Here is a 16,098-nt window from a genome sequence, read left to right as displayed (position 1 = left end):
TGGCTAAAATCAAGTGTAGTATCTGTTCCTATCAGTGTCCAGGAAGCTCTTCCTGTGCTCTGGCCTTTCGACAGGAATGGTTGGCTGCATAATGCTCTTACTGGTATGATGGGGGTCCTGGGGGACCTTCCCCATGGCAAAAAATCCAAATTAAGAGCCCACTAGGTGAGGTGGGGGTTGCTAGTATTTCCCTTGTGTGGAGGGTTTTGAACAGTGACCCCCCCTATCCATGCGTCTGGCCCCCTAATCTACATGCAGGGCGCCGGATGCTTGGATTCCAATGGGGGATTTTTTTTTACTTTCAATAATTTTTTATTAAGGTTTTCAGAAGAAAACAATCAACAAGATTGTTAACAAATATAATGCAAAGGTATAGTCAAACTTATAAGGAACAACAATCAGCCGTAAAACATGGATTCACAATGAGATCGTGGGGTGAGCGCTAGGCAATAGCCCATGCATATACAGCTAAAATCCAAGCAGCAAACGGGAGGGAAGGGGACAGCTATAGAGCGGGAACCCGCTTCAATCCAATGAAAAAGTCAGGAGAACCAGGGGGGGGGGGGGGGGGGGGGTAACCGCCTGGACAGGAAATTTTCAATTTAGCCTCCCTAACAGAAATACTAGGTCTTTTCCAGGCCTTTGCAACGGTCAGTTTTGCACCCAATAAAATGAAAAGAAAATGAAATGATACCAGGGTACCCTACCGTTGAGCAGCTCAATATGAGGAGATTGATCGATAGGATGATCCAGAACCTTCCGGGCAATACGGAATATGGCTGACCAGAAGGATCGGATTCTCGGGCACGACCGCCAGATATGGAGAGTATCCCCTGTCATCTCGCACCCTCGAAAGCATAAAGAGGAGGCGTTTGGAAACATACAGGCTATACGTGAGGGAACCAAATACCATCGGGTGAACAGTTTAACATTGGCTTCAATCAGGGAAACATTAATAATACCTTTAAAGGAACGGTGAAAGCGGTTGCTCCAATCGTCCAGGTCCACCTCCATCCCCAGGTCCCTCTCCCAGTCCAGCATGTACTTGGGTTTATCACTGGTGTCGGAGAGGGCGCTGTAAATCAATGAGATACCCCCTTTGGGGTCCCCAGCCTCCGAGCACCATCGTTCATAGGGGGTGACCCGGGGAGGGTCAGGTTTAGTGTGCTAGATGGAGTGAAGATAATGGGAGATTTGTGAGTGACGAAATCTCTCAGTCAAGGGCATTTTGAGGGAGCTAACACAGTGTGGAAAAGACAAAGGGCCCATAGAATTGAAGAAGTGTCCTATTCGGAACAGACCCTTGTTAGGCCACCAGCCAAAGGCTCTAATGTTCTGTCCAGGGGGGAACTCCGGGTTATGAAAAAGATGCGTAGGTGGTTTCATGGCTGATATTAGGTTGGTGTGCTTAGAGAGGGAGTCATGTAGGAGAAATGAGTGCGACAGTGTAGGGGAAAGAATCGGGGGTCAGGATTTAGGGGGGCACCAGGCCAGGTAATCCAACGTGTGGTTTGGAGCAGCCGCCCTTTCTATGTGGACCCAGTCAGGTTTGGCACTTCGTCTGTAGATGGTGGAAAACTGAGCTAGTTGGGCTGCTTGGTATTACCAGCGGAGATTAGGGAGAGCTAGCCCTCCGTTTTTCCGGTAGAGAATGAGACAGTAGAGAATGGATTTGGCAAATCTGTGACCCTTAGAGCCCCAAATGAATTTGGTGATGGCCATCTGGAGATCGGCCAGATGTGTGGTTTTGACAGGAATGGGGAGTGACCGGAACAAATATAAAACTCAGCGAAGCAGTGTCATTTTTATGGCGGATTTTTATTTTTTTAAGCACGTGATTAGAGCCAGAGGCTTTAATAGGCTTAAAAACACTGTTATAAAAGCTGTACACTCACTACTTTACATTGTAGCAAAGTGTCAATTTTTCAGTGTTCTCATATGAAAAGATTTAATAAAATATTGTGAGGGGTGTACTCACTTTTGTGGGATACTGTGTGCATGTATATGTGTGTGTGTATATATATATATATATATATATATATATATATATATATATATATATATATATATAAAATATAAATTCTACTGTCCACTATATATGTACATCAATAATATTGATGAATGACAATCTCAATATCACTGCCAATGTCCAGTCTCTGTGATGTAATTCATTAACCAATAAGAGTCCTTTATTGAGCTTCATAAATCACCCAGTGTGCCTGAACAAATGTGTGACCTCCACCAGTTGTGCTCTCACCTGGTTTACATGCTATGTAGGGTCAAAACAAGCTTTTGTCCCTCAATGTGGACTTTTTATTTCCTGTATTTATTCCAAATATTCTCGGTGATAGAGAAAACTGCAAAGAGCAATCCTCCAGAGCATATACACACTATGTCATTTAAAGCACTCTCCAATTTTCACCTCTCCATTTCAAAGGTGCTCCACTGCACCAAGAATTATGCATATAACAGTAGTTTTGAATCCCTAAGCTCTTGCTGCAATCCCTTGTGTGTTATGGATGTATGGGGTCGAGACCTCATCCAGCCCCACCCCTATACATTTCGTCACATGGTCACGTGACTTCCTCAGGGGGATCTGATTGGTTGACATGCCTCTATCCTTTATATGCAGCCCGGTGCCATTTTGTTAAAGGCTCCACCATATTATTGGAGGCTTTTATCCAAGATATTGCAGTTCATTCCTCCATTTGTCCATTGCCTAATACTAACGCCATTTTATTGTGGACCAGAAATCCTTTATTGCTTTATGTGAATATCTCCCGATGTATGTGCAAAATCGCAACCAAATAACAAATTACTGGCAGAATCTTCAAAACAAATATGGATGGACACATCATGAGCTAGGCCTTTTGGCCGAGACCGGGGTTGTTTCCTGGCTGCAAGGTCTAGCCATTTTATAGCACATTGACACCTATTTATTTTTCTCTTCATGTGTGTGTCATTTCACCTTATTTGTGTGTTTTTTTTTTTTTTTTTTTTTTTAGTTTCACATGATGACAATTGTGGGTTTTCAAGCCTACCCTGAAGTCTAGGGAAATGATGATTGCCTTTTAGGTTCTTTCCTCTTCAGCTTTGGGGGTCTTTCTGCAAGACAACTCTTACCTGGTACTTAGTGGTTGGCTGGTCATGAGTAGAGAGGTTTGTCAGTCCTCTTGGCTAGGTGGACCATAGTGCCTTGTCCCTGTCAGGAGTCCTGCACCAGGGGGGGTCAGATAAAGGTCTGTCCTCTTCAGGAGGGGACCAGTGACATGCCCAGGGCACTTTCTGTGTGTGGTTCATATGCTCTTTTTTTTGTTCACTTGTTGTTAAGTATTTTGTGCACCTAGTGTGGACATGAAAAGTAAACAGGCAAACATCACAGTAAGTAAGACCTTACTGGATTTCTGCCAGAATCAACAGGTGTTTTTACAGTTTTTGAACAGATATAACAAACTTTCAATATTTAACAGATCAAAAGGGATCACGTAAGAGATTTTCATTATTAGGGCATACAAACATGAAAGCGGAACTCTGTGTATGAACTTAGTTGCATACTGGTTCAGCTTACACCAATGTAAAAATGCGTATTTCATATCTAAGGGGCCGATGGGGATGCCAACAATTACTGTACTGTAGTAACTGCTACTACACTGCTATACAGTGATAGCTGCCATTTTCTGGGTTGCTTGCTTGGCACTGCCACCATTTGCACAATGCCTTTTTTTTTTTTTTAATGAATATAAGGAAATGTGTAATTGGATGAAATGATGATTGTGATGTCACCAATTGATCTCTCCACCACCTGAAATCAGAGAATGCCTTGAATTCATTGAAAAAAAAAAAAAAATACAAGGCATTCTGTGAATGGCAGTAGTGCCGTGCAACCCCCAGTGTTTAGTGTCCATTGGGGTATTCGCTCAGCACAGGACCTGGAAGATCGCAGCTATCAGTAGAGCTGACTACTACAGTGATTATCGGCTTCCACAGAGGATCCCCAGGTATGCTTAAGTTGGTCCAAGCTGAAAACAATGCAAGTATGCAATTAAGATCGTAGCTGACTACTACAGTGATTATCAGCTTCCACAAAGGCTTCCTAGGTATGCTTAAGTTGGTCCAAGTTGAAAACAATGCAAGTATGCAACTAAGATTGTAGCTGACTACTACAGTGATTATCGGCTTCCCAGGTATGCTTAAGTTGGTCCAAGCCGAAAGCAATGCAAGTATGCAACTTAGATTGTAGCTGACTACTACAGTGATTATCGGCTTCCACAGAGGCTCCCCAGGTATGCTTACATTTGTCAAAGCTGAAAACAATGCAAATATGCAATTCCTCTTTAAACATGCTCAGAAGAGTTACCAAGGTCAGTGTTTTGTTCAAGGTATCTATTCTGTCATAGCTGATAAAGTTTAGAGACCTTGCAGAATGTCTTTAAACCCAAGTAGCATACTGTTATCACAAAAGCTAGTCTAGACAAAGAGCTGGGATGACTTTTTATTAGCCAAGGAAGGTGGAAGGCTCTCTTGACGGCTGAAAAGACATTAAAAATGTAAGTGTAAAATATTATTTATTTCCTGGGTCCTTGGAGCTTGGAGTGAATATCAATGCTGATATTTTCTACCTGAAAACTAGCAAATTGTGGCTATCCTTTGGGCCTCATGCACAATGGACATTTTGCTAACTCTCCTAGACTGCTTTCCTCCTGGCAGCGGAGTTTTGGCAGAAAAAATACTTGTAGACTCATGTAACATGTTTAGGTGGTTCAAGGGGCTTGGGCATTAATTAATTTCATTGGCAAAAATAATAATTTATTTCGGCCATTGAAATGAATTAACAGTCAAGCGCTAAACGTACTTAGTGCTTAGGCATGTTTACACGCGTTTGAGCGCATGAAGTGGTTTTTCCTGCCAAAACTGTTGCTCCTGGATGCACTGGCTGTGGGGGTTTCTTTCCACTTCTAAATGACTTTGCCTCTCAACTCCTCTAAAACGCACATAGGCTAACATGCAGGGGCATTAAAAGACAGGGGAAAAAAAGACTATAAATGCCCCTAGGAGTGGCAGAAAAAACATATTAGTTAGTTTGTATGAGGCCTTAAAGCGGAGTTCCAACCTTTTCTGTGTTTATTAAAAGTCAGCACCTACAAAAAGTGTAGCTGCTGACTTTTAATAAACACACCCTCACCTGTCCCACATTCCAACGATGCGGCCGCCCGAAGCCTCGCTCTTCTCCCTCTCTGCTCTGCGGCACCGGCATCACTGGTGTGGGCACCCGGCTGTGACAGTATGCGGCTTCACAGCCGGGTACGCACTGCGCATGCGCAAGTTGCGCTACGCGTCTTGATTGGCCGGGAATTGCAGGGAGGGAGGGGGAGAGGAGAACTTCCGATCAGGGCACCGCGGCGCTCCGAGCGGAAGTGGGAGCGGGTACCTGTCAAAATTAGGTACCCGCTCCCCCCCCAAAAAAAATGACATGCCAAATGTGGCACGTCAGGGGGTTAGAACTACCTAAAGCGAAAGATCCACTTTTGGGTGGAACTCCGCTTTAATATACAAGGCATATTAAAAAATATCTGTGTTCTGTAGCTTAAAAAAGATTCCATAGTATTCTGTACCAAGGAGGTGAACAGGCTCAATCTATATTGTCCCAAAACCACACATTTCATTTTTTTTTTTTTTTTTTTTTGAGCAAAAGAAACAGAGAATCTGATTGGTTGTTATGGGGCAGTACAAACTACTTGAGACATTTTATTTTTTTTCAGGTGCATTTTTGGCAATTGTACATTCTTGTTTTATTTGGAGCACATGTTCAGGGTTCTTGCACAGTGCAGATTACTTCCTCCACTTGTTTATGAGGCACTCTAGTTTCACACAAAGGCTTTGTCTAACAGGCATGCACAGATGTGCGGAGTTTATTAAAATCCTACATAAAATGTATACCCTGTGGCTTCTTCAGCTGTAACTCCATCAGCTGCAAGATAATAGCCAATTTGTTCAATGATATTCACTCAGTGGTGTTTGATAAACATCTATATACCCTAACCTGTCTTCTTTATTTACAGAATATTAGAATTCGAGTGTCCTAATGTAAATGGGAACAAAGGACCTGGATGTGAAGTGGAACTGTGGGACTGTGGAGGCGATCACAAGTAAATAAATATCAACAACTTCCTATGTAAAATAATATCTTAAAGCAATAATCAATGCATTTCATATATATAATTTGCATGTCTGGGGATCACAGAAAACATCTGCTATCACTGTAAAAAGCTTTTAGACCAGATTTATGTCAACAGGCTATCTCTGTCATCTGTTACAGTGGAATTCCAGGCAAATAGCCAAATGCACAAGCTAAGTGTATGTATGTATGTGTATATATATATATATATATATATATATATATATATATATATATATATATATATATATATATATATATATATGTGAACTGTTTTTATAATTCTGTTTAGCCAGTCTTCTGATTCACACATTTATACCACACGGAACAGCCAGACACCACTATTTCCAGATACACCTCCCTAATGCCTGGTACACACAATGAGATTATCGGATGAATGATCGCCCCTTTTTATTTTTTTCAATGCTAGTCTCATATCGAAAATAAAAGTGGTTACTAAAGTTATGAAAATTCTTGTACAACAGAATAAAAATTCGGAAGTGATGTCATGTATTGTATTTCTGGACGACGGCTGTACTGATTAAATAAAAATCGCATGATTTGGTATCGTACAAGAAAAAGTTAAGTGCTTGTCCCATTGGAAAATTTCACATGAATTGTCATGATCAGCTCTTGAAAGCTCTGTACTAACAATCCGATTTATTATATGATCGCTTTAAAAGCTTTTTTTTTTGTACGATTTTCTGACTGTGTGTGTATGGGTTCTTAAAGTGGAGTTCCACCCTAAATTTATACTTACCTCCATCTTCTCGCTCCGGGTCACCTGAAAAACAAATGGATAATCGCAATTTTTTTTTTTTTTTTTTACTTACCTTGTAGAGAAAATATACTTACCTTACTTCCTTCTTCCTCCCCTCGGCGGCCACGGCGATTCGTCACTTCCTGGCGTTTGCAATGATTCCTGGGAGCTGAACGTCATCGCTCCCAGGAATCATTGCGCCTGCACTGGCCCCGACGTCAGTTCCGGTGCGCGCGCGTCATTCCCTTCTAAACAGCTTCTGGGCATGCCCAGAAGCTGTGGAGGGATGACGCGCGCGCACCGGAAGTGACGGCGGGGCCGGTGCAGTGCATCGTGGGACCGAAGAAGAAGGAAGAGGACGCAGAAGAGGATCGCGCTGGCTTCAAGCTGCCCACACCTGAGATGGCAGCGCTGGAGAATACTTTTTCAAGGTAAGTATTTCTCTTAAACGGTAAGTGCTACCCAGGACTGATCAGAGGCTAGTCATTGTGGAATGTACTAGCCCTGACTGTCCCGGGGGTATTTTTATTAAAAAAAGTATCCCCTGGGTGGACCTCCGCTTTAAGTCACGCTTCTACTCCAAGTTTACTAATTGATCAATAATTCAGTATGATCATACCTGTGATCCAGTGGCCTAGGAAGCTCTAAAGCTGAACTAGGAAATAGTGGGGTCATCATCTAGGCATAGTTGGGTGAATCACAATAGTAGATAAAAAAAATGTTTAGCAGGTAAAACCTGTCACATATATACGTGCACAGTTTTAAAGTGTAACATGTTAGGCATCTATTTACTCGCCCTAATATCTTTTATATTTTACCAAAAATTGGGTTATATATTGCATTTGTGTTCAAATTCATGTGTGTGTTTCTGAAATTTTATTAGGTTTTTAATTAGGTTTTTAAAAAAAAAAAAACAACAAAAAAAAATATGTCAATGCATATTCAAATCCAATAGTGTTGTAAGGTAAGAGCCTCCCATGGCAAAACGTACAAAATATTCAATATAATAAAGCCAGAGCCTGTGAAAATGTACATAAACTACAATACAGGGTAATCTTGCTTCCTCAATTCAGACATTAAGGCCCCTTGCAGACAGGGTGGACTCCGCTAAGAGCAACCGCCTGCTCAGCAAGGGATCTGTTCTCTGATCCCCACTGAGCAGGTGGATGACAGGTCTGTGTCCGCTCCACTAGGCAGAGCGGACACAAACACAGCTCGCTCTTCTCTTTGGGCGGCCGGATGGATCCGCTGCCTGTCTGTTTTCATCCGGCTGTCATTTGTTCCTATACCTTGTTACATAAAAAATTGTAATGACCTCTACTTTATTCTCTGGGGCTCTGTTAAAAACAAAATATACCGTCTAGCAAAAAATAAAAATGTTAAATGTAAATGTGTCAGAATAGGCTTCAAGTGGTTAACGGCCTATTCACACCAGCTGTACACTAAAATGCTTTGTTTTAGCATGCTGGCTGGTGTACTTTTGGAAGGTGGTGACAGGGGGGTGCGATGCGCTGTTTACATTCTTTTGTTCTTTTTTTTTTTTTTTTTCCGTTTTAAATGTAACATTATTGGGAGTGTACAAAGTTGCACTCAATTTAAGTATTCAATAGACTGAGGTAAAATGCAGCATGTCTGCATTTTTCTACAGCGGACCACATATCACATCAGTGTTATTGTGTGAATGGGGTACATAGAAAACAATTATTTCCTATGTACCCTTGTGGTGACTAGTGTTGATGAAGTGCAAAAAGATGGCAGCCAATGTGAACAGGCCCCTAATGTCTGGTTTCTTCAAGCTGTCTTTCTGCAAAGTTCAGATTATAAGTATAAGTGCCGGTTCACACTAGGGCGACCTGTGAGGCGACCTGGTCGCCTCACAGGTGGCCGCAGGTCGCCTCCCATAGGGAAGCTGCGGACCCGTTCTAATAGGAGCGACACAAGTCGCTCCGACCTAGAAAAAGGGTCCGGAGCTTCTTTGGGGCGACCCGGAGGCGACCGCCATAGACTTCAATGTTATGAAGTCTGTGGCGGCCGCTCCGAGGTCGCAGCGCGCTCCGAAGTAGCGTCGCTGCAATGTGAACCGGCGCTAAGTCTACATATATTTTTTTGGATTCCTGTCACCAAATATTTTGAAGGGTGGTTAAAAAAAAAAAAATAATAATAATAATAATGTCTGTTCCAAATATTGGCTGCTATAGAAACATAGAAAAGTGTTGGCAGAAAAAAGACAGAGTAGTACATTGAGTCTGCCTATTTTTCTTTAGTTTTATTTTGTTTTTTATTTTATATTGTTATTTTGTCCTCTTCTGGAGGATCCAAACGAACCTGGCCTAGCAAGCTGAGAGCGGGCTTCTCCAGACCTGCGGACAAGGCTCCTTCTTGCATTGTTTGCACATTTTTACACCCAAGATTTTATTATGCTATTTTTGCACTTTTTTATTTTTCAGTAATATTGGATTATATATATTGTGTTATATTTATAGCTTCACGTCATATGTGTATATACATAAATTTGTGTACTGATTGCTAAGTCACATTAAATACAGCATTTGCACTTTAATTTGGTCCACAGATAAACACAAGTGTAAAGCATTTAATAGAGGTACTAGGAGACAACAGATTGTTTCACCACACTATTTATTCAAATAGGACATGCGCTGTGGGTAATATTTTATATATTACCAATATTCCATATTATACCTTTAGGTTGTCCACAGCAGCAATCCAACAACGCACAGTGGAAGCACCAATATAATATATAATAATTTTTTTTTAGCACAGTGTATTTTTAATATGGATATGCGCAGTGAGTAATAACGCGTATTACAATATTTTAGCATTCTTACCCCAAGGGGTTATCCACAGCAGCAATCCCACCTCACATTAACATTGGCGCAAGTGTTTTTCCCACATACACATCCTTCTGCATGAAGGTGCGCCCTCATCCATATCGGGGGTCCAAGACCAGTGGGTCCACAAAGTCATTCAGTCCGGCTACAAGATCGAGTTTCACTCTTGTCCCCCAGCAAGGTTTTTTTCCTTCCAACTTGTGTCTGCCCCTGGACCGCTTACAAGCCCTTTTTGGCGCAGTATAAGACCTGTTCCTTCAAAGGGTGATTGTCCCGGTTTCCGACCTCGGAATGTTTCCAGGGTTTTTACTCAAACCTGTTCACAGTTCCCAGGAAGGAAGGCAAAGTGCGTCCATTCCTGGACCTCAAGGTGCTAAACTGCTTTGTGCAGGTACAGAAGTTTAGAATGGAGTCCATTCGAACGGTGGTGGCATCCCTGTGTTAGGGGGATTTCCTTGCCTCTATCGATATCAAGGATGCCTACCTTCACATTCCAATATGTGCCAGTCACCAGCATTTTCTCTGCTTTGCTGTGGAAGAGGAGCATTATCAGTTTGTGGCGTTACCCTTTGGTCTCGCATCTGCTCCTCAGGTCTTCAGAAAAGTGTTAGCCCCGGTGCTAGCTTTGCTATGCTAACGGTGGATTGTGGTACTAGGCTACTTGGACGATCTCCTTCTGCGAGCGGAGTCTCCCTCTGTTCTGGTGGAGAGCCTGAAGATCACAATGCGAACTCTGCAGGAGTTCGGCTGGATTCTGAATTTTCAGAAGTCTGCTCTGGTTCCATCCACAAAGCTGGAATATCTGGGCCTGACTCTAGACTCAGCCTTAGCCGGAGTGCTCCTTCCTGTGAACAAACTCCAGAAATTCCAGGCTGCAATTCACCTCCTGCTGTCCAACAAATGGTCATACCTCCGGATTTGCATGAGGGGCTGGGCCTGATGGTGTCTACCTTCGAGGCAGATCCGTTTGCACAGTTCCATATGAGGTCCCTGAAAAGGGGAAATTTTGACCAAATGGGATAAGACTCTGCAGTCTCTGGACAATCAGATACAGCTGAGTCTGGGCACGAAGGAGTCCCTGATATGGTGGCTTTGTTCTCTGGTGCTTCGGCTGTGAAAATCCTTCCTCCCCTTGTATTGGACAGTGGTCACCACGGATGCCAGCCTATCCGACTGGAGAGGCTCGGCAAGCATTCTGCTCAGGGGATCTGGATTCTGCAAGAGTCCAGACACCCGATCAATGTCTTAGAACTCCGAACAATCAGACTCTGTCTGGATCATTGTCCGGTTGTCCAGTACAGTGTGCATTCAATCGGACAATGCCACAGCCGTGGCTTATGTCAATCACCAAGGGGGCACAAGAAATGACCTGGCGGATCTGGAGGTAGCCAGCATTCTAAGGTGGGCAGACTGGTTTGTTCCAGCCCTCTCCGCTGTACACAATCCTGGGGGGCAAAATTGGCAGACGGATTACCTCAGGCGGCAGGCGTTGGACCACGGGGAGTGGTCCTTTTATAGGTGGATCTGTTGGCGTCTCAGCTCAACAGAAATATGCAGAGGTTTGTGGCTCGGTCAAGGGATCCTCTGGCGGACACCACAGATGTGCTGATGGCCCCGTGGGGTTAGTATCATCTGGTTTATGTCTGCCCTCGTCTCAAGCTTCTGCCAAGACTTCTATGCAGGATCGAGGCAGAAGGGATTCAGGTCATCTTAGTGGCTCTGGACTGGCCTCGCCGGGCTTGGTACGCCGATCTGCTGTGGCTGGTCAGGGACGTTCCTTGACAGCTTCCTCTCAGGGAGGATCTTCTGCCCCAAGGACTGATCTTCCATCCTGCTTTACAGTCGCTGGCTTTGATGGCTTGGCTGTTGAACACCAGGTGCTGAAGGATAGGGGTTTTAGTGTTGAAAGCTAGGAAATCTACCTTTAGGAAGATCTACCATTGTATGTGGACGACGTACATTGCGTGGTGTGAGTCTCTTGGGGTTCTTCCTTGCTCCTTCTCGGTGGCTCAGATCTTGACCTTCCTTCAACGGGAGGTTGAACAGAAATTGGTCTTGAGTACCATCAAGGGCAAGGTGTCAGCTTTGGCGATCTTCTTCCAATGACCTTTGGCCGTACACTCCCTAATGTGCACCTTTCTTCAGGGTGTCCGACATTTGGTTCCTCCAGTGTGGGCTCCGTTGCCGCCTTGGGATCTTAATTTGGTGCTTTCAGCTCTACACAAGCCTCTCTTTGATAATTTTTAAGAGATTCCCCTTCATACGCTGTACTTTTTAGTGGCTATCACCTCTGCGCGCAGGGTGTCGGAACTGGCGGCATTATCCTGTCATTCACCTTACCTGGTGATTCACAGAGATAAGGTGTTTCTTCGCCCCTTCCAAAGGTTGATTTCCATTTGAATTAAGACATTCCCTGTGTCCCAGGCCTAAATATTCAAAGGAAATTGCCTTGCATGCCTTGGATGTGATCCGGGCAATTATTGTGTACCTTGCAGCTACGGAGTCTTTCATGTAGTCAGACTCTCTCTTTGTGCTTTTAGTTGTTCCCACCCCTCATGTTTAACACTGATTTGGGACGTCCTTATGGTTATGAATATCAGGAGCTGTGTCCGTCAATGAACAAAAGAGAAAATGGGATTTTTGACTTACCGTAAAATCCATTTCTCTGATGTTCATTGACGGACACAACACCCACCCCTCCGTGGAGTTATAATGCTCTTGACACTGCTTGTAACAAAATGGAGTGGCTATAGCAGAGTGAGGGAATATACGCCCTGGGACTGCCCATGGGTGTAGCCAGAATTATTTTCTGCCTAGTGTCCTACTCCTGTAGGGGGCAGTATAACCCAATGGTTATGAATAACAGGAGTTGTGTCCATCAATGAACATCAGAGAAATGGATTAAGTCAAAAATCCCCTTTTTCTGCTTCAAAAGAAAAAATGTCTCCCTATGTGTCTGCCACTTTCGTTGCCCTATGTTACATCTGAATGCTGGGCTATTCCTAGGTGATTGAGCAATCTCCAAACACTTCTTGATGGCGTTAGTTGATCCCCCCCATCCCCTTCACCTTACCCACATTTCTATGCTTTCTAGCCAATAAAGGCAGCCTGACATGCTGATTGTCAGATAGGAATGGGAGGTGGTGGGAGGAAACAGGTAAGCCCTGACACTTCCTAGAAATGTCAGTGCTTTGCCTGTTTTGAATGGCCGGGCATGGGGGCATAGGAGAGGGCAATGAAAACTGCTGCAGTTATATGCAGGCATCTCTAAGTACCTACACTTCATTATTGATACCAGCTTTTCATTTTGTTTTAGGTGACAGTCTCTTCATTATAATTTGCTAAAAAATTAGTTGCTCAACATTTTTGTTTTGTTTTTGTTTTTTTGGTACTATAGGTTTGACAGTTGCTGGCCTGCTATAATGAAAGATTCCCATGGGGTGATCATCGTTTTTAATGCAGACATTCCAAGTCATCTCAAAGAGATTGAAATGTGGCACAGTAACTTCATCCAACAACAAAGGTTGCAAGAAAATCAGTCCCTGCTGATAGCACACCACAAGCCTGGATCAGGGGATTATTCAGAGAGACCAGATTTGTGTAAGCATGTTCTCAAAACATACAGTGAGCCTGCTTGTGACTTATATGTGTAAGAGGTTTACTATGGTACTGGTAACTAAAAGTGCCTTCAGATATTACCATTCAAGCCACCAGATGTTGCCCAACCTCTTCTGTCTCAAGTGATCCGATTGTAGATGTTCTAGCGAGCACTGTACAAGCATGCTTTTTTCTATGGAAAGGCGCCAACTGTTGACTCAACTAAGAAATATAACCTGTCTAATTAACCACACGGCCAGAAAAACTCAGCCAGGCTGTTGGACAACACCAGTAAGCTTAGGTCTGTCATATATGTGCAGAACAGAATACCCCAACTGGTTAGGTTTTAGAAGCTGCTGACTTACAATTTTCCTTATGTATTGCTGTCTGTGATCCTCCCCCCCACAAGTCCCACCACCTTCTCTAGTTCTACCATGACATCTATTTTTCTGTGAGCTGTAATTTTTAGTTACCTTGAGAGAGAGTGAATTCTCTATATATTGCTATCAAACTCTGCTAGGAAGCAGAGCACAAACGCATTTTGCTGTCACCAGCCCTCCGGAAGCCGGAAACCTGTCGACCGCGAGCAGGTAACAGGTAAACTGCGAACAGGTCCCTGGGCCACCTACCCCTGCCTTCTAGGTGCCGGTCCTTCCCCCCCCGCCCATCCTCAACCCCCCCATGCTCCTCTGCCGCGCCTCCTCTGCTGCTGTCATAAGTGCACAGTGGAGACCGGGAGGCAGCACAGCTCAGGGCGGAGGGCGGAAGAGGGAGCTGGCTAAATTAGCTCTATAGTGGGGGTAGTGGTGCGCTTTAACCACTTAAGCCCCGGAAGATTTTACCCCCTTCCTGACCAGGGGGTATTTTGCGATTCGGCACTGCGTGATTTTAACGGACAATTGCGCGGTCGTGCAAAGCCGTACCTAAACAAATTTGACGTCCTTTTTTTCCCACAAACAGAGCTTTCTTTTGGTGGTATTTGATCACCTGTGTGATTTTTTTTGACCATGCGCTATAAACAAAATAAGAGCGTAATTTAACATTTTCGGCCAATTTGTTTTATGCTAAATATGTTTGGTAAAAAAAATCGCAAAAAGCGTATTTTGATTGGTTTGCGCAAAAGTTATCGCGTTTACTAACAAAGGGAAATATTTTTGTCATTTTTGTTGTTTTTTTTTTAACGCGTAATGGCGGCGATTTGCAATTTTTATGCGGTACTGCGACATTGGGGCGGACAGAACGGACCCTTGACTGACTGCAGTAATCAGTGCTATACATATGCACTGTTACTGTAAAAATACACTGGTAGTGAAGGGGTTAACTTTATTTGAGAGGGAGGGGCTGTGTGTGTCCCTAGGGGCGTGATTCTAACTGTGATTGGCTGTGGCTTGTGCTGTAGGAACAATGATCAACGGTCCTACATAGTAGAACCATATGATCAGTGTCTCTACACAGAGGAGAATGACAGGTGGCTTGTTTACACTAGCCGCCTGACTTTCTCCCTCTGCAGCGACGATCGCAGAGTGACCGGCAGACATCGGGTCCGCCAGTCACACGCGCGGGGGGGGGGGGGTCTGTGACCGCGCGGGAGCGCGCCTCCGGCAGCGCGCGATCGCTCCCCAGAGCCTCACAGGCTAGTGACTTTTATTTACGTCACTTTGCCTGTGAGGGGCTGACCGCCGCAGTATATCTACTTGCGGCGGTCGGCAAGTGGTTAAGGTGAAAGAATGAGTTTAAAAATATGTATAAACAATATAAATTGAATCAAATCAGTGCCAGGTGCTTGTGATGAATGTGATTAGAAAATTCTGAATAAAATATATCTGTGGTGTCTCCTTAGGAGGTGTTTATAAAAATAATTCCCGTTGAAAAAGTGCTATGTGCTTCAAGTTGCTGATCCAATGTATAGATACATAAATCAATGGAAAAATAGTATTCCATCAAAGTGAATATACGATTTCTAATGTGATACACACATAATAGTGCTCATAAAAAGTGCTGGGTGCTTCCTAAAATCACCTTATTCATAAAACAATCTGTAAATCAATGTAGTAAAACTGTATTCAATCAGCATAAATGTGCGCCAATACAATCTTAAAAAGTCTATATAAAAAAAGTCCAAAACTTCTTTAAAATTATATTCCAATCCTTTTCTTATTGTAGACGCTCTTAACGTAGATATAGTGACTTTATTTCCTCCACCTTGTGCCACTTCTAGCTGTGCTAAACTCTCACCTTTATATCAAGGATATTGCGCCTATGGTATGTCTCCAGGGTCTCTGGGATACTGGCTGTTGCTCCTTTCCTTTATCGATATCCGATCTATCTCCAGATATCCAGCGCAGGTTCCTGGTGTATAGGGGTCTCCTGGAGTCTGATCCGATAGTTACCTTTGGACACGATCTCCTCACACTATCCTCCTTTCTTTCAACTCAAAAAGATAGGACTATCATGGTGCAGTATTATGTGTTTTTATTTCCACACATCAAGTATTACACTTACAGTTGGTTTTCTTGAATTCAACATATACAGAGAAACACGCGAACGCTGTGGAGATCGAGCTCCGTCCGATACGTCACTTCCGGGTTTAGGGCTCCTCCTACGCGTTACGTCACGGGGTTACGTGACTTCCTCAGGGAGTGGCCATAACTGGACGTGACGTATTGATATACCGGAGAAGCCGGAAGTTGATTAGCCGCCATTTTGGAAGATCTATT

General features: G+C 43.6%; 1 protein-coding gene across 1 annotated transcript in view; it reads left to right on the top strand.

The window, feature by feature from the left end:
- Nucleotides 1–16,098, top strand: part of IFT22 (intraflagellar transport 22) — a 34,921-nt gene that overhangs the window by 7,747 nt on the left and 11,076 nt on the right. Inside the window, exons 3-4 of the mRNA XM_082247731.1 lie at nucleotides 6,060–6,146; nucleotides 13,182–13,384. Coding sequence (XP_082103857.1) covers nucleotides 6,060–6,146; nucleotides 13,182–13,384 — 290 coding nt within the window. The remainder of the gene's footprint in view (nucleotides 1–6,059; nucleotides 6,147–13,181; nucleotides 13,385–16,098) is intronic.

Source organism: Pelophylax lessonae (genome assembly GCF_965119305.1).
Source record: "Pelophylax lessonae genome assembly, chromosome: 2".
NCBI lineage: Eukaryota > Metazoa > Chordata > Amphibia > Anura > Ranidae > Pelophylax > Pelophylax lessonae.
The sequence above is the reverse complement of the archived record's forward strand: the minus strand, read 5'-3'. Positions and strand labels throughout refer to the sequence as shown.